Raw genomic sequence first — 20,803 nt, forward strand, 5'->3', positions numbered from 1 at the left:
ACTTGTTACATATGTTGTTCAATCGTACTAATAATGAATATTGTGAAGCGTTGATGTTGATTTAAGATGATTAAAGTAAGGGTAAAACCAGTCGCTTCGGAATAATAAGTACTTCCTGCTCCATCGACGACAGACGTACGGTAACAAAATAAACTACTTTTTCAGTCTCATCACATATAACAATTAAATTCAGCGTTGTAAATAAGAATTTTAAGAACTTCAAAAATTATGCTGTTCTGAATGTTTTTGACATGATATGCTAAAAATTACTAGATAGAATTCCCAAAATCCTTTTGTGGTAGTATATATTTATAACATCTAATGACATTCTTGCTTTGATATAGCATATAAACACTATTACTTAACATCTTCATATGTTACGCGTGACAAGATTTATACATAAGCAGTTTCTGCCATGACATATGTTTGTCAAGTTGTAATATATGTCAACATTACATATTCATGTCGATTTCAAAATGACCTTAAAGTTGACTCGAGATAAAGAATATATACATCACCCACAACTTACCAGTGTCTGCCTCCTCGTACTAACTGTTGAAAACTGTCTCCGTCTGATATGTTTCCATTTGTCATCATATTGATCGAGTAATTTTGAACAATTAATGTAACCTCAGCATAAAAGATGACGGAGAAATCAGATTGCTGCTTCTCTTTTAACACAAAATATATTGTATTTTTTGCGTATTGCTCGCTCTGCAAGATAACCCACACTGGCTTGTGTTTGTAATTAAGTCTCTATCGTATTGCCAAAGGGATATTTACTATATTTTAGTCTTATCAATAGAACATGTCCCGCATCTATAAACAATTTGGAACCAATTGTGGTATTTGCAAGTAATTCTGCCATTTGATATTTTAGTAGGATTAGCGGATATCATTAGGGCAGGAGAATGAAAGTAATTATAATTTCTTGTTAATATAATTTTAAGAAAGACATTTGAATAAAATTGCTTCAAATAGCCGGCCAATTCACGCATTATACATTATTTTATACACTGGTGCCTGAGCTACATCGGTAGATTTTCGGCAAAACGCATATTAGATAACGTGTATGTGGTTTTTGTTTGGTATCAATATGCCAATGGCTACATCATTGAAGAAGGGACTGATTGCTTCTTCTATGTTTGTCGTTATAAGGCTACGGCATTTCTTTAATTAGTAAGAAATGCTTAGTGCGTTGTCTTATGACTACTCTGGCTCAAGGACAGCGGACAGATGTCTTTCGCTGTGTAGAGTTTCCAATAATGCTGAATTGCAATTTTATTGTTTCAAATCAAATAACTCTTTCACGAATTCTACATTATAATATTTACACTTGCTAGGCTTGGTCACTATACGCTAATACTAGCCGATTTTGTTTACCATAACTGCATGGTAACATTGAACTTTGAACTTGCGTAAGGAAATGTTCTGTGCAACGTAAAAGGACTATTTTTTTTTAAAAAGAAACACATGGCTTTGTTTACATTTTGACGCAACATTACGTGTATATTGTTGTTTTTCATAGAATTTTGGAAAAATGTAAACAATATATACATGTTTTATATTTATATATGATTCAAACAATTTTTAAATTAACAATTGTATAAAGAAACGGAAAAATATCCCGACCGGGGCGACGTGCTTTCATTTTTGTTAAAAATGATGGGTGCCAAATGTAAACATTACCTCTGTGCCTATGTTCGTCCTACGATCGAGCCTTTGGGGTGGACGGGTGTGAGACCCTCTGATAGAGGTCAGTTATAAACATATCCTCTTGTCTTTGTTCTTTGAGTATTTACATGTAATCATGTGTATTATAAAACATGCACCGCTAATAATCCACGTGTTGACAGTTCCGCGTCACCACAAATACATTGTATCCATCGAACACAGGTGAATTTATTTCATCTATCGATGGCGATATGGATCTAAGCGTAGATTATATAATCACATGGCTCCCAAGGATGTAATATCGTCAAGTCAGACGACATCTCAAACACATTGAGCTACTTGAAAATCGGTGTTTTGACAACTTCGGCAAACTAAAGTGTGTAAGCGTGCGTCAGCTTCGCCTCGCTGCACAATAACGGTCACCGAGTTCACACATGTGGCCGTGTACAAATTCTATATGTTATTACGCTATATATTAACTTTTAGCAAAATTGAAGATATATTTAAAGTTCTGATCTGATTAAATAAAATTGTCTCTGAAATTTACTTTGTTTGTCATGTTTATTTTACACTAAAATATTGAACTTTTTTGTCGTCGCGGATGAATAATTCTACCTTACGTGAAGCGTCATCATTCGCTGTTCAATTGAGTAAGCTCCTCCCACTTTTGACCGACTTTTATTGAATAATTACATCACTTTCAAATGACGATTTTTTTTGCATAAAATATAAATAAAAAGTCGTGTGAGTGTAAATATAGGGATTGGATTTCGTTTTTATGTTAACCATGCTTGTATGGAGCAATTCCTCTAAGAATATATTCAATGTGGGGCGCTTCTAGCATTTCTCACATAGCTAGCCATGTGATATAGAGTTGTCCCATGAATGACAGCTATGTAAGATAAATCTATCTTACATAGCTATGACGTCACAATTGCCGAATAATCAAATTACGTCATATCAGCCAAAGTTGACGTCATTTTTCTTCTATTTCGATTGATTTGCCGGATTTATTCATTTCATTTGTTTAATTTGCATTTCAAACCGTTTTACCTAAGATATTTCGTTTATATTTATTAATATAAACCAAACTTTGATGAGCTCTTTCGAATGGCGTTCTTATTTTTAAAATCGATCAATTATTTAAGAAGTTTAGATTTTGTAACAAAATGGCTGCCTCACCTTTCGTGCAAGTAACTCGACAAGCAATGTGAGAAAATAACTCTTTCATATGTAAATTATGTAGGATAAAACTATTCCACCCTCGGGTACAGAATTTTGGGTCAAAATTCTGTACCCTCGGGTGGAATAGTTCTATCCTACATATGTACATATGAAAGAGTCATATAATCCTACCGTATGCCCAACTGCGATTGGAACTTTACACCGATTTGGTACAATCACCGATTCATTTGTATTGGCATGTATAAGAACCAATTCACCTAAATCAGCTATTAGTATCTGATTATACATTTTGTAGTTTCTGCGCTTCTACATGTGCTTTTATAAGAGAAAATCATACATGCTATTGGCAAATGATCTCCCAAGCCATTAATTTCACCAAACGCGAAAACTAGAAATATCCATTTTGCCTCAATATCTGATTTAAAGAATATTTTGTTGAGGTTATGAGGTTATAATGATAATGGAGCAAGTGTAAATTATGTAGCCCCGGCGAAGAATTCCAAAACAAACGAATGCATCAATCTTTTACCTGCAAGAGGGTTTGCCAAATTATCAAAACGGGACCTGCCATCACAAACAGAACACCGGAAGATTGTCTGGATGTATAAAAACCAAAAAAGCTGCATCGTTAAAATATGACTACCACGAAAATATATTGAGTTTGAGCATATAGGGATCTTCTTTTGTCTGTATTACGAATATGTTGTTGCTGGCTGGAAATAGATATACATTATACATCACAAAGACATTTACGGTACATTGTAGCGAATTCAATCGGGATGTGTGGCTTTGCTTACGTCAGTATTGTAGAGTGTAAACAAACAGTATCATTATCTGCACTTGCCCTAAGCTAACGCCATATCTATTTATAACCTTACACGACTGCCACAACAACTTTATAAGTATTTCCGATGTTACAATGTTTTATTATAGTTTATCTAATAATGCATGTATTTGTTTCCAAATAATTAACTTACACAGCTTAATATTAATCTGAGGTTTAAGATACGTTCGCGACATTAACTTAAACAAAGGAGACATACAAATTAATTTGACTGATCCCCCTTCTTTTGCACACGGCACGTCGAATCCTCAAACATCATGAGTCGTGTGAAAAGTTCATTCTTCCTTCAGCAAGCGTTCAAATTACTGTGTAAATCAACCAAGAAACATGCCTCCTAAATTCGTAAGTATTTCATTTTAGTCATTTGTAAGATGTGCTTGAAATCTATCAACTTTCGCAATGTTTTGTCTATTTTCATCGTTGATTATTAATTAATGTATAACTGGTTATGAAGAGGGATGCTCGTCCATTACCTTATAGATAGATCTTTGTACCTTATCAGCTTATTCAGGATTGCTAGCTTAATGTGACCTCGATGAACTTCATATCAAGTGTTTCTGTACCTCGTCAATCATTCCTGTTGACGTAATTTCAATTCGATATAATGTTGACATGCGCAATAGCCACGAAATATCTTAAATGACAATATGAATGATTTAATTGGGGATTACTCGCGGTTATACATGTTTAAGTTTTTATGTAGAAGATAAGAAGCAAGTGGTGAATATGTTATTTTCATTTTATTACAACATCATGTCTGTATACCACTCGAGAAAAACACTTATGGTAACATTTGATTGAATTTTTTATTTGAAACGAATTTTAAATTTAGAATCCCATTTAATTATGGCTTGAATGATACATCCGATGATCTTGGGTATAATGAAGATAAAAAAACTGTCTTGCCTTCTTGTGGTGTTGTGATGTGTTAAAAATCACATAATTCAAATATATTTAATATGTAATAAGTGAAATCCGTTGTCTCCAAATAACACATATAACAAAATAATATGTATTTGTTACATGTACAAAAAACTTCCTTCCGATAGTAATTGTAGTGGTTAGTGTGAGAGTATATATACATAAGAATGTGTTTCATGTCAACTGTAAGCTATTTGTTTAGTCTCATTAATGTAAGTGGTCTCCTATAAACAATTTCACTCGGCGATAAGAGAGTATTGCAGTCCTGGGAACACATGTTTACACGACTAGTAATTTCCTGGCCTTCTTTACATGCTTAGTTAGTCCGGGGAAGGATGCTAAGAGGAATAAAGGCTGACCGTCCATCAACATTAATATATCTGTATTTAATAAAAACACGACGCTCTTTAACGATAAGGCCCTGTAATCCTAAAGAATGCAAACTTCATTCTTTAATATTTTTAGATTTACGTAAGCTATGGTGAGTTGTGAGTTCATACGTTTCAACAGTTCACAAATATTTTGTGATATCGACTCAATTGATCGCCAGGAACATCTAAATACGTGTTTGTAACATAATTTCTCACCATGTCCTGATATTTGATGATTGAACAGTTTAAATTTGTGTGATGCGTTCAATGATATAAATTCTATAATAATTTCAATGGTAAAATATAGATTGATTTATCGATCATTTGATTACTTTTAATTACGCGAATATCCAGTTGAACGTACAATGTAATATAACAAGTAGTTTGAAAGTGAAAACGGTTGTAATGTCATCATGACAACATGCTGGAATGTTTAATATAGGAAACGCGTGTTTTTTGTTGTTGTTGTTTTTTTTAAGTATGAATCATTACATTACATTAATTACCGTATTACTGTCATGTTGGTTCTTGTATCAAGATAAATTTATCTAAAAAAAATATAACTAGGCACCTTTAACTTTCATTATGTTATATAAGTATAGTAGTGACGTTTTTACCTATGTTATAGGGCCTTTAACTCCATGTAAACACACCGGTTACATCCTTGTACGATGTCTTTCCTGTGTAGATGCCAGTAAGATAATCATATTCACTACCAACGTCAGAGATATACCTCCAACAGAGCTTATACCGCGCCTAGAATTAGTGTCAGATTTGATCTGAGAATAACAGCGTAGGAGGAAAGAACATAAGTAAAGCAGTGTATCCCTGCTTTTATATACACAACCGACTATTTTTGTTGCGTATTTATAGCATAAAATATAACTTGTTGGAGTGTATAAGTACGATTTTCTGTTGCTTTGTGTTGTCCATTTTACTGCGATGGTATCTACATTAGTGTTATTGGTGGGGTGAAAGTCTCCTCTCTCTGACGGCCACTCTACAAACACTGAAAACTGATACAGGCACGCTGTGTTCTCCCTCATCCCCTTCCAAGACTACACGCACTTCTATACACTTTTATTGAGTGCCAGAATCACTGGTATGGTTGGAAATACGAACTATTAAAAGTCTGTTTAGCTTTTCCTGTAAATTGTGTTCTTTGTCTTTCTATCTGCTAACAATTATTCCACTTCCATTGTTTTTCAATCATCCAATGTGGGTTGCCTTCCATTATTAAAATAATGATTAACATTTTTTTTTTTTTTGCTTTGGGATCATTAAAGAGTCTTCTAGGCGGACATGATTGCGCTATGGTGTCGCTGGTGTCTAAAACATCGAAAATCTAATCTTAAAAAAATCAATATAAGGAATAATCTACACCAATTAATTCCCACGTTTACCATAGTTTGTGTCTTGATTTCAACATATCTGCCAATATATAAATCCGCGGTTGTGAAGTGTATTTACAATGTTTACCATTAAATTTTGTAACAATATTAGCAAAACAAATGAATTCGTGTTTTTTGGCTAATTTGTGGGATTACATGGAATTAAAAGTAATTACACGAAATTACACGAAAAGTTGCACATGGAAAAAGTTGCATATGGAAAGGCCTTTACAGTCTTACGTTGGGGAGTATAATTTATTCTTTCATTGTTTTTAGGGAAGAAACTGTATGTTTTGAACACCATTTGTAATTCATACATAATTAATGTGTTTATTCAGCCGCCCTGGTCATAAACGTCAGATGTTCCTTGATATATATGTATTCTAGAAAAATTGTAAGAAATCAAACACGTTGCCATTCTAGTATATATAGTATTTGTATTCTAGTAACACCCAGAGATGAATTATTCCGATTGATTATACAGCTTTTCCAGCACGCCCAGTGGTAGCCTGATAGAACAAATCGTAGCACCCACGCGGTAAAGTCATTATGCGCAATATGTGTTGCTAGCATGAACACCTAGTAATGGAATGTCTGTCAATTCCAAACCCATTTATTAGCTACATTGAAAATACGTTAAATGATTATTTGGGTGTGTTACATTTCATACCTATTTGATGGCAACATTTATAATTGTATACATTTCCAGAAATAGATTACAGAGGAGAAAGTAACTGAATTGTTAACAGGGAAAAACAGAAACTATTTGATAAGGACCAATTCAAAATATGGCTGTTCCATACTGATCGATCTGATGTTGTATGTTTTATATCTGTTTTTATGTTGTAGAAATGTACTAGCATTGATTCTTTTACCTTTATACTTTATGCTGGGAATAACTGAGTCGACGTTTAATATTTAGATAAATGATAATAATTAAGACAATTTGAAACAACTAGAGCGGAAGTGAACGTGTGTCTTTGTCTAATTGTTATGTAATTAATGTAAAACATAACGAATAAACATCTGGCTATAAGCAAAGTTCTTAAAAGACATATTGTAAATATCTTACAGTGACATTAAAGGGGAATGGAGACTGCTGCGTTTCCTCCATTCTACCATTATTAGATGTTAGTATTATAAATCTATTGATACTTGTTAAGATCGAAACTCTTAGAAACTGCTGCTCTTTAGTCATCCGAGATCACTTCTGTAAATTTGGGGATGAACTTAGTGAATGCAAACATATCCGAACGTTGTAGGCAAATTCAAAAACCCCATCTGCTGAACTATAAAGAAGTGCTCTTCAGAACGGATTTCATGGGATATAAGATTCGTTATCATCAGTTTTTATAAAATATTTTAAGAGTTTAAATACCGATTCTGCACATAGTTAACCGACTTCGTCATCACTCAAGATTCCTGGCAGACGACGCGCATGTGATGTTATCTTAGGTATCGGTACATCAATGACAGACAACAGCGTTAGGTCAGGCTCGCGTACATGTCGATGTGTACAGAGATGATGTAATCTATTACAGCTAAGACATGCATGCTTAGAGAGCTATGGGGCATGTCATGGCACAGCGAAGGACTTTTATATAAGAGGTTTTATGATAAAAACTGCCTGACTTGTAACATCTAAATGCGAATTCATTGCAGATGTTCTGGACCATTACATCGACATTGTAAAAGAACAACATTGAAATGAACAAAAGATAGTATTCATCTTTAGAATTTAGACAAGGATCGGAAGCATGTTATACAAAGCGAAGCCCATTGTAGAATCATCAAATTACCTACATGTGATAAAATGTATAATTGATTTCATGATCTGATGTTGAGGAACAGTAGAAAATTAAATATCTAACTAAACCGGATATATACTATATAACCTGAAATATTCATAGGTAGTTTCTTTCGTAGTTTTCATTGATAAAAATACTCTTGTCTAATGTGACAACAATGAGAGATTGTACACAACGAACAATTCATGTTAAACAGTATATGAGACGTTTACACCCAATAGTTCCAATTTCTGATAACAATTGCAGACAACCGCACATAATTCATTAAAACCGTTATATTTTCTACTTACATGTACACGTACACTACATATTTGTATCTACACTGATTGCTAAAGTCAACGAATGGTCGAAATATTATTCCCAGTTTGGCCATTCACAATATACCAACTAGAAGTTACACATGATAATTAAACACTCTAACCAGCACTATAGTGTGTCCGCTTTTATTGCAGGGTGGAAGTGAGAAATGTGGTATCTGTGAGAAGTCAGTATACGCTAACGAGAGGATGGAGGCGGGCGGCCTCGCATACCATAAATTCTGCTTCAAATGCAACGAATGCAAAATGCAGTTGAAGTAAGTACGAACATGGAAAAAAAGGTATCAGTCACACCTACTTTTGTAAAAATTGAGATTGTCATGTAAAAATAGCAATAAAACTGAAATTTAAGTTTAAAATGTTTATTTTCTGAACTTCTATACTAAATAAAATGCAAATTGTGTATGGAAATTGATATACAATATAAACAATATACGTAGCATTTGACCTTTGAAAGAAGGAACCTACGTGAAGTTAGATTTTAATTATGCAAAACGTTTGTTGCTTTGACCTACTTTCTAAACATGTCATGGTGAAAATGTTTTTATCATTCTATACTTAGTTTTGGCTTGTAAAATAAGTTCACCCTTAACCAACTATTCTGAAATTGTTATGGGGCTATGAAAATACTGCTCATGGTCATTGCAACGGTATTAAGATTTAGACTAGAAGCAATTTCAATTGAATTGGTATTCACCCTTCGATCTACCAAACTATAAAGACTTAAGCGTTAAACGACTTTAAATATGAATTGACATTATAATTGAATGACTTTTAAATTTCTCTATGTACCATATTTCTAGACATCAAAACTTACTTAGACCAATGTCATTTTAAAAGAAGTAGCATTTACAACTGGTATGATATCGGCTGGATAAGCGTTGCGATTTATCAGCGTACACATTCCAGTTTATAATGTAGCATTGGATACCTTGAAATATAGCGAAATTAAGCCTCGCTAATATTGTGCGAAGGCTGTAGGTAAACTAATCCGAATGGTCATTACCCTGACTTCGTGTTTCACCAGTTGTCGCGCACTGTATTTAAAACTATTATCACAGGGATTTGGAGCGCAAACCCATTCTATTTCAATGAGACGAGATAACAAATAAGGAAATATACTAGACTGAATAATGCCTTTTCAATGCTTTATATCATATATATACATCATGTTAAATAAATTATTCATAAACTCTTCAGTGGTTATGTATTTCATTTGTTCAACGTACGTGATGTTGGCTCAGGTATCGGGACAGCGTACATATTATACATTCAAATCGTATTGCTTTACCATTTGAAAGTTCAACGGTATCAATTAAAATACTTATAGTATAACAATGACGTGGAATATATTAATATTGTATGTTATATGTTTCATAAGGAATGTAAAACAATACATTTATGCCATGTTATGCTTTGTGGTATGTAACAGGATTAACGTGACTGAATTGTCCCTTTAACAGTTATTTCAATATTGTCTATTTCAGTTTAAACAATTATGCCCAAGACGCCAAGACGTTATATTGCAAGAAACACTTCGCCTCCATGGTAACGGCAAAAAACACACAGGCGCCGGTGTTTTAGTGTTCCAGGATGTAAACAGAAGAAGGGAGACCACTCCGTACTAACCGTCCAGATTGTCCTCTTAACAAGAAGATGTACATGTACGATATTTAGTTAAACGGAAGTAGTTTTTGTGAGAGAAAATGAATCTAACGTGGATGTGATAGAAGTATCGTAGATCTTTATTTTGCTTCCTTTTTTGAACTTGTAACATATCACTTCTGAATCTTCCTAACTGCACTTTCCCCTAAAATATTCAAAGAGTATATGTGTCCTTCTTGTACATTGTATTTAACCATAGTAGAAAACCTCTGGCATTCGGTTACATATTCAATCACTCTGATGTTCTGTTTAAACTTGTTTCTTTATTTAAATGTAAAGTTCGATGGACTCCAACACTCATAGTTATTCAATATATAGGTCGAAAGTAACTTATTAGTATGCCAAGTAACAAATATTGAATTCATAGACTGTGAGGATATATTGAGGTTTACGGCCCGATTAATTCAATTATCATTTTGATATATAAACTTGCAAAATTCATCTGTGTGTCTCACTAAGTAACGAAAACCGCCAGAAATGGTAACGTTGGGAGGGAGATAACTCTAATCGAAAGTAGATGTAAAGTAGTTCATTACGTAGCGTATTTTGTTTGTTTCTGTTTAAAACGTATCAGTTCTTATTTATAACAAGTTATGTTTCAATAAACAGTTTTAAAACTTCATATTTGCTTTTATGTGTTCTGTCCGTTTCCCGCACTTTTCGGAAAGTAGATCTGGTGCAATGTGCATAGTTAGGAGCCTGATTTCACCCATCTAGGATTTGGAAAAGCCGTTACTGCTTCAACGCAGATATATGGTTCTACATCAACTTTTATCTTGTGTGCGAACTTTGTGTTGTTAAATAGATTGAGGGGTCAATACGAAAGGGATTAATTGCTGGCTCTCGATCCTACTCATTCTTTAGTGCTCAAACATAAACTGATTTTTGTAAGATCAAGACAATTGACCTTGCTGTCTACCTTCAGCAAAACACAAAGTCGCTGAAGATTAATTTGTGCAATTAGTTTATTTCTGATTTGATCAGAAACCGCACTTGAATGGATGCCCATGTTAAAGCAATTATTGGAGTTTACTAAACGTATTTCTAGATTCCAACAATGTCGGACTCCTTATGCATCACATTGCTACATTTGATTTCAAACACCTACCTGTCGTTTGAAACTTGAGCTTGTCTATTTCTGACAGGGAGTAGTCATTTCCATGCTTAGGTCAGCGGATACACACTGTGACTAATAATATTGTGTAGGTAACATAAACGCTATTACTTAAAAGTGCATACATGAAGAAACGACTTTATTTTTTTTTTCAAATTGGACTGTAAAACGAATTTGATAATTTTGTAGAGTTCCAAAGTGTTTAGCTTATCGTTAATACTACACATATTATCATCTTCTGAATGAATTAATTTAATTAAATTAAATCTTAATTACCGCGCGTTATTTGCTATCACTGCGCTAGACGGCAAAGCAGCGAAATCATTCTTCATTATTTACATAGATTACACACGAAAACTTCCGTTAGTTTGGTGTTCTAACCTCATCTTAGGCCACGATATATATATTCTTATATTATTATTGTTTTAATTTTTGCTTCGGAAACGTACTTGGGTTTTTAATCTCACCATATATTGTATGTGACAATCATAGACAGTTCGAGATCAGCAATGACTATCGTGACAGATGTAGGGCAAGTATTATTTTATGCAAATATATGTATTACGTATGCATTTTGATTTTATCATTAATAACCTTTATTTTGACCTTTGACCAGGTGAAATGTCTACATCATGCAGACATCACAATAAGGTGAATTCTTTACACATATAAGTATTGTTATAGCCATATTAACCCCAGATGCCTGCCCGAGAAGACGTAAATCATAATATGTCCTTTTCCTTGTGTATTCTATGTAAAAAAAGATGAGATAATGTAGTGAGGATGCTGATTACGAATCCGACATTGCCATTTATTGTTTTTTTTGGCGGATTAAGATTTATGGGGAAGACACAAATAATTAATCTTATAATCATTATCATTTCAACAAATATTATGGCAATTATATTAAACGTTCTATGAACAACCACAATCACTTAATGATGTGCCATACCAGTCCCGGATAACTCGCCCATGCGTGTTTCGAACTCGCTACTTAGCAGTGGAGGGGTAATGATAATTTGGTGGAACCACGTACACTTGGCCATAAATCTGTGTCATACTACTTCCTCGTTGCAAGAGAAACTGATCACATGTTCGTCTTTAACCTTTATTTTTTGTATGTGGTGTTTTCTAGCTACAAGTCATTGGCCCAATATTACATTGTGAAAAATATGCTTAGATGGTGACAATAAAATGCGTCATACATGTTCGCAATTTTTATGAACATCTTCCAAGTATGATCAATTTAATTACAAAATATCGTTTTATGGACTTTATAGTCTGTATAGATACCAGTCAATATCCCTAATGCGCGCTAGCATATACATCCAGATATACTTTACTTTGTTTTGATTAGTTTATATAGAAGTGAATACAGATATTAAACACTCGTGTTAAATACATCCGTGTTGCATGGAAAGTATTTTGTTTTCAAATATGATATTTACTATGACTAGATCAAGTGGCAGTACGGAATGTAAATTGATGTATGGTGTAAGAGCACAGGTAATTTACCACAAAAACAAAAGGGAAAAGAACAAATGAAAATTGTTTCTGGAAAATGAAACTTGAGCGAGGGCCTTCTGATAATTGTGTTTCTTCTTTGGCCAGATTTTACAGTCTTCAATTGTTTTTAAAATACTAATATATCAACTGAAGCGATTGCAATTTTACATTCTTGTAATTGAATAGCGACATAGGTATTACCTGATCTGTTAAAGTATGTTGTGCAACAAAAATTTTACCGATACCTGGTATGACTTGGGATATAGGTAATCACTTGCTTTTTTTTCGATTTAGTTTTACTTTTTATTACATTTTTCGCAGTGAATTATGAGGTTTTACGGGTCAATATCATTTTGATTGTTACCTCATTAGTTTGTGCGCAAAAATGCCGTCATATTTTGTTATGAAGAAATATCAAGAAATATTTAGTTATGCCCACAAGAATACGACGTAATAATCGCAAAGGCAAATACATATGTAACTCTGTAAAATACTATGGCTGAACTAGCAGTCGATGGTCTTTTCTGTAAATAGAAGCGAGATAATTTTATAAATAGAATATTCCTTGTTTCTTGATGAATACCAGTAATATTCACACTCATGACATATGATGTAATATCAATGTTTTAACCCCACGCAATGAAATATAAAGGATATTCATCAAGAAACAGGGGATAACCTATATATGACTACTTTTGGTAAAATGTTATGACACAATCTTAGTTATTTTCAGTAAACCAAACGTCCATTTCAGGAATAATTACCCTTTCTGTAAGAAATCGTGTAATTCAATCAGAAGCATGTGATATGTTGATGCGACGTTTTTCACCAAAAGAATTGTCATAATTACTGGAGAGTAGGCACGGGAAATATCTCTGGATATGCTCCGGATACCATGAATAAGCTAAATTTAATGTATCACTTCCTCCTTATCACTTACAAGATATGTAAATGGTGTTGTGGTTTTTCTTATTACGTATCGACACATTCTCCGTCATAAATAATAATACTGTCGGTACATTGTCCATCCATTTTCTTAGATTATTAATCACACATTGGGAGCGTTCACGAACAGAAAATCGGGATATGATTGTTGTTGTAATTGACGCATTTTGTGAATAAAAAAAACCCAAGAAATCAAAATTGTTTGATATTGTGTTAGTATTAGCAGTGTTAGGCACATATAATGCCATTAATTATCACAAAAAAAGAAAATATCTAAAATCAAATATGAATAGCTTTGCACAATGCAAGGACTCGTTGTGTATAGAAATGAAATGTATATTTCAAATGATCAAGTACTTTTTCGACCGATCAAATATTATCTTAATTACATCTTCAGTACTGATGATATGATTTGATGGTTATGTAAACTGCAGGAAATTGCATTTGCGTTAATCACAGATCCTATTGTGTGATTTAAAGAATGTATCATTATCACATCATATTAAAAACTCAACATTTCCGCGACTTTTATACAACCATCAACTGTGGGTTCCCACACAAGACATCATGTGTGATTCGTTGACCTTTGCCTAAGGCCTTTGTGGCAGACGTGACATGAAACAGTAGATGTTAAAGAAGCTAATTATGTTTACAAGACAGGTAAAACATATTGTAATTGCCGGTAGATAATCAAAGTTGTCTCAGTCTCGGGCCTAGCGACGGTGGTGCATTTTACAGGTTGGGAATATGTACACACTTTCTGTATCTTTAGTGGTAAGTAACAATTGTAAAATAGATATCTACCTAAACCTCTGATTACTATATCAAGATATCCATAAATGATGTTTAGATGAAAAGCATTAAGAGGCGAAAATATATTTTATAAGAACACGTTTATTGAATGAAAAGGTTTTTTCTCACAGTGAAACAAATTAATATCGATGCTTTCTTTATCAGATTTTGAAAATTTTAATATCAATATTCAAGTACCGAATGGTGTATTTAGATATTCAAAATATATCTGTTTGAAAAAGCGATACAAAATCTATTTTGTATTAGCTAATTTCCACCCAAAGAAACAAATCATAATTTTTGCTAGGCATTCTTGTTGCTATATATTAAAAGATATGGTGTTTTATTTAAAATTCCAACTCTGCCTTCTCCAGGGGGATTTAAGACAACACACAGAAAAATTAAGCTTGCGTAATCAAGTCATTCATCGAAATCATTATCTAGTTAAACTGAAAATAGAGTATATATCTTTTTTACGTAACGGAGAAAAATAATGAAAAGTATGAGTGTCAAGAAGATTGGGCTATCTCTACCTTTGTGCTGAATGCCAGTCTAAAATTACACGCTTAAACTTTTTACTTTGCTTAGCAAGTATCTGGCGTCAATGATTCAATATATATAGCGAAAGTGTTGTGTTAATTGCATATGACATCATATATTGATAGTAAAGCGTTGTCAGCGTATTTTTCTAAAGTAGTGTTGAAAATATGTCATAAGGATAATACAGTTTTTGATGTAGGTAACAAAACGGTATACTATGATTAACACGGATGTTATAACATAACATAACATTACCTATATATCTAAGCGGATGTTAAAATTTTGACTGCACGATACTTGATATTATCGACACGTTTGTCGCATGCACATGAATTGATGACGGCACATGAATATCAAAATGCGTGTGGTGATCATGTGACGTCATCAGTACATGTGTATGCGACGTACTTGTCGATGATAACAAGAATCGTGACGTGGAGTCTAAATTTTACAAAGACTTTAGATAAAGCTTAAGTCTTGAAGATGTCTATTTTATGAGGTTGTATTTCAAGGCAGTAATTGTTCGTGTTAAATATATATATATTTCAAATATTTTAGGTATTTTCCCTTGTGGGATGTGCCCATATGTTCCATACCCAGGAAAGTGCATCAGAGATAGCCCGAGTATGCACGGTACGTTGATATTTCTATCGTTACACATTTCTCCATTTTATTTTATTTCCATATGTGTCTTTATTTTACAATGACATTGCCAGATATTTATAGGAATGTATAACCGTAACAGATTAAAAACTTCATATGAGTAAAGAGATTATTAGATACCCACTGCGGGGAAAATTGTTAAAAACATTAGTCAACCAAGATTTGAACATACAAACAAAATGCGGATATATGGTAAAGCTTTACATCCAAAAAGGTTTTGGGAATTCATACCGTTATACGAATCTTTACAAAGCATGCAATGTAAGTCATATCAATTAATGTTTATATTTATGTGCTTAGGTCAAATTAGTACTCCTTGGTGACTATTGAAGGTAAATATAATGTGTGGGAATATTCTAACCACAGCACGGGGAAGAACAACACCTATTTCATTATATGGGACCACCTGCCGATATCGCTGTCTTACAGTAAACGGAACAAACAAAAATACAAAAAAAACATATATTGTTGTTACATCCGGCATTTTTTTCAATTTTAAACTAGTGCTATACCTTTATATTATCTGACTTCTAATTCAATATCACACCCCAGTTGGATTAAGTCTAGTTCAAGTGATACAGAGTAAAACACTGCCTAGTAATAACACGTTCATTTACAGTTACACGTGCGATAATAAAGAAAAAGCAGCAACTGAATGGCGTCTTATCTTTACAAACACTTCACCAAATCATATCTCGTTGATATAAATTAACATTTTCGAAGACAATATTATTTTTATTATCATGTATACATTTACTTAAAGCCTTGGATCAGACAAATATGCAGAAACCATTACCCGCCGTTGAGATGTAGGGGACATCAATATCAGGACGCCTCGCCTGTCACACCGATGTGTGATTTTTATGGACAGCGCACGTGCGGAATAACCCGTAAGTACGATCACGTGGTACGATTTTCCGGAATCACATGTCGCGATTTTGATAATTTAAAATTCTTTCTTATTGAAAATATCCTCAGCACGACCATTCGCTTTCTATGTGGTGTATATTTTACCGAGAAACAATAAATTTGTTAATATTTGGTTGAAAAACACCTATTTCTAATACGTTTAATTATGATTTATAATTAACCTTTGTACAGATTTTTAAGTGATCTTATCATGTTCATTGTTTTAAATACATTACTTTAAAACGCTACATAATCTAAGTTATAGGAGTACTCAAGTTTTGTTATCTTGATGAAAACATATCAGAAAATTTGATCGAACAACTTATCCCACCCAATTAGCGCCCCAATCCCTATATGCGCCTTCCTCCTTTTAGGTCTCAATGACAGGTACCATTTAAATGTAAACTGAAAATATGAAACCTGCGGAAGGCTACTCCACATTTTGTTTCATTAAGCGCCCCCTTTGTCAATTATTTAAGCGTCTTGTGTTGACTACGGTTGGATTTTGAGGTTCAATTGCATTATTTTCATCTCTTTGCAGCGCGGTCCGTTTATTTCGGAGATCGTCTTTCGAATCCGTACTATTGCTATCAAGGTTAAGCCTTACTATGGAAGTTCTTCGTTATTGCATGCAGTGGTAACAAGCATATCTTCTTTACCCATCCTGTCAATCAATCCAGAAACATATTATATGATTGCAATTTTTCGAATAAACCGTATGAATTGTAAAGAAAACGGAATAGTGTTGTTTGTCGTTACACAATGGTAAATGAAAATCATGTCTATCGTGATATAAAGTAGTCCGTTTACTGTAAACCAACCTATTTACGCGGTGACTTAATTTCAGGTTCTCGCTCCGAACTACCTTTTGCACTGCGCATTCATTTAGACAGGCTAAAGTTGGTTCCTAGTTCCGAGTTCCGTTTAAGGACTTTGTTTTTTAAAATGAAATTTAAAAAAAAATAGTTCATGTGATTTGAACATATAACAAATGTTGTCTGATGTGTTTTGTCATGGATAATTTATGAAAGAGTTAGTTTAAATACGTTTTCAAATAACTTCTATTTCCGTTTAAATAAAACGGAACTGGGAACCAGTTCCGAGTTCCGGCTTTGGACATAAAAGAAATGATGCCTGTTGTCTTTTCTAATGGAATAATATTGGTAAATCCACTTTAATTTAGTTTTCGATCATCTCCTATTTACGAGTTCCGTTTAAGTAAAACATAACTCGGAACCAGTTTCGAGGTCCGTTTAAGGAATTTTTCTATCATTTTAGATAAAAGCAGTCAATGTGCTTCGGATGTAATAGAAATTTTGCCTGTTGTCTTTTTTCATGGATTACTAGTGGTTAATTCACTTTAATTAAGTTTTCTATAAACTCCTATTTCCGAGTTCCGTTTAAGTAAAACGAAACTCGGAACCAGTTCCGAGTTCCCAGTTCCGAGTTCCGTTAAAGGAAATTTTCTATCATTTTAGAAAAAAGGAGACAATGTGCTTTGGGAAGAATAGAAATGTTGCCTGTTGTCATTTTTCATGGATTACTATGTGTTAATTAACTTTAATCTACTTTTAGATCGACTCCCATTTCCGAGTTCCGTTTAAGTAAAACGAAACTCCAGTTCCGAGTTCCGTTTAAGGAAATTTTCTATCATTTTAGAGAAAATTATTCAATATGCCTAAGACATATGCGAAATGGTGTCTGTTGTCTTTTTTCATGGGTTACTAATGATGAATCAGCTATAATTTAACTTTCTATAACTCCTATTTCCGGGTTCCGTTTAAGGATCTTTTCTATCATTTTACACAAAAAGAATCAATGTGCTTTTGGACATAATTAAAATGTTGCCTGTTGGCTTTGTTAATGGATTAATATTGATAAATCCAACTCCTATTTCCGAGTTCCGTTTAAGTAAAACGGAACTCGGAACTGGTTCCCAGTTCCCTTTTATTTAAACGGAAATAGGAGTTATTTGAAAACGTATTTAAACTGACTCTTTCATAGATTATCCATGCCAAAACGCAACAGAATACATTTGTAATATGTTCAAAACACATAAACTGATTTAGCTTTGACGGAACTCGGAACTCGGAACCAACTTCAGCCTGTCATATTATGATTGTGGTACATATTTGTTCAAAACATTTTGTCAAAAACATTTACACAAAATCTAATCGCACGTGAATATGTTGGTTTACTTACTTGTCTCCACACTTTGTTTAGGGATTAGAATACATTTCTGATTACCAAAATCTCGTATAAGGTTATTTGAAACAAAGAAGAAACCTAAAAGACTTTGCTGGTCGAACATGTTATTTCGTTTGAATATCAAACAAGATCTACAGATATTCTTTCAGTTGAATCTTACATACAGATTGCTAAGTTGTAATCTTCATTTCAATAAAGATGAACTAATGGATTAAAAGTAGCGAAATCGGGAGGTCATAAACAAAACGTTGTCTACTGTTCATTCGGTATATGGAAATAAATTTAAACTCAATTACAAATTGAGTGATGATAGCAACCATGATAAATTCATTTTTACTTTAAAAACATAAAATAAAGACTAGATTTTATTATGTGCACATGGACCTTGACTAAAATCTTCAATTTTATTTTGTCTACCTGGACCTTGACTAAAGCCTTGATTTTATTTTGTTTACATGGACCTTGACTAAAGCCTTGATTTTATTTTGTGCACATGGACCTTGACTAAAATCTTAATTTTATTTTGTGCACATGGACCTTGACTAAAGCCTTAATTTGATTTTGTGCACATGGACCTTGACTAAAGCCTTGATTTTATTATGTGCACGTGGACCTTGACTAAAATCTTAATTTTATTTTGTGCGTAAGGACCTTGACTAAAGCCTTGATTTGATTTTGTGCACAGGGACCTTGACTAAAGCCTTGATTTTATTATGGGCACGTGGACCTTGACTAAAATCTTAATATGATTTTGTGCAGATGGACCTTGACTAAAGCCTTAATTTGATTTTGTGCACATGTACATTGACTAAAGCCTTGTTTTTATTATGGGCACATGGACCTTGACTAAAATCTTAATATGATTTTGTGCAGATGGACCTTGACTAAAGCTTTGATTTGATTTTGTGCACATATACCTTGACTAAAGCCTTAATTTTATTTTGTGCACATGGACCTTGACTAAAGCCTATTTTTATTTTGTGCACATGGACCTTGACTAAAGCCTTGATTTGATTTTGTGCCGAGGAAAGGTATAGATAATTAAAGGTGTCAGTAAGCTATCGATTGAATATAATGTTGATACGCATTTGATGAGTTGGGATAGAAAAGTCAAATTTCATCTATTTTAAAAGCAACGTATCTCTGAAATTACATTACAAATTGAAGATGGAGAGAAGGAGACATGATCCAGATATAACATCGACGGTACGAGTATAATTTACTACGGTCCACAGTTTATTCATAAGAGATATTTCACAAGAGGCGAGAAGAGCAAAACTATATTTTCAGATGACAAAGAGTGAAAATACAATTAAAAATCAACGGTACATCTAACAAGGTATCAACATATTCATCTTTTGATTACGATTTATACAAAATAAGAAAAGGAAAGAGGAAAACAATAAAACATATATATTCGATTTTCTTTATTTAAACAGTTGCTCACGATGCATCAACAACTATAACGTACAGTCTTAATCAATGAATTACTTTTACAATGATATTACATTTTGATGTTTCAAAATATGACAAGTGATTAAAACTAGATATAACGAAGCCTTAAAATCAAGCTTTCTCACTTAAAGTGAGTACACATCTCACTTCAGTAAGTACATAAGTGCACAAGGGCCAAGTTTCACGAACATTCCTTAACTTTAAGGAACCCCTTAACTTAAATTTCTCCACAGGAAAGCTTTACAGATTTTAAGGAAGACTCCTTAACTTAAGATTTTTTAACCTTAAATATTTAATGTTTTCTGTGGCGAAATTGAAGTTAAAGTATTATTTAAAGTTAAGGAATGTTCGTGGAACTGGACCTAAATTAATTAGTGAACTATCCTAGACAAGTAAGACGGTTTTCATTATAGTATCCTAAACAGATGTTTCATTATCTACAAATTAATTAATTTTATTTATGTATGCAAGGCGATAGTTAAGTAGTTACCGCTC

General features: G+C 33.3%; 1 protein-coding gene across 1 annotated transcript; it reads left to right on the plus strand.

The window, feature by feature from the left end:
* The first annotated feature begins 3,888 nt into the window (after positions 1-3,888).
* LOC138321022 (uncharacterized) lies at positions 3,889-10,798 on the plus strand. The gene is made up of 3 exons (XM_069264405.1): positions 3,889-4,045; positions 8,647-8,768; positions 9,999-10,798. The coding sequence occupies exons 1-3, from the start codon at positions 4,031-4,033 to the stop codon at positions 10,093-10,095; spliced, it is 234 nt and encodes a 77-aa protein (XP_069120506.1). The 5' UTR covers positions 3,889-4,030; the 3' UTR covers positions 10,096-10,798.
* Positions 10,799-20,803: the final 10,005 nt, after the last annotated feature.

Source organism: Argopecten irradians, chromosome 4 (assembly GCF_041381155.1).
Source record: "Argopecten irradians isolate NY chromosome 4, Ai_NY, whole genome shotgun sequence".
NCBI lineage: Eukaryota > Metazoa > Mollusca > Bivalvia > Pectinida > Pectinidae > Argopecten > Argopecten irradians.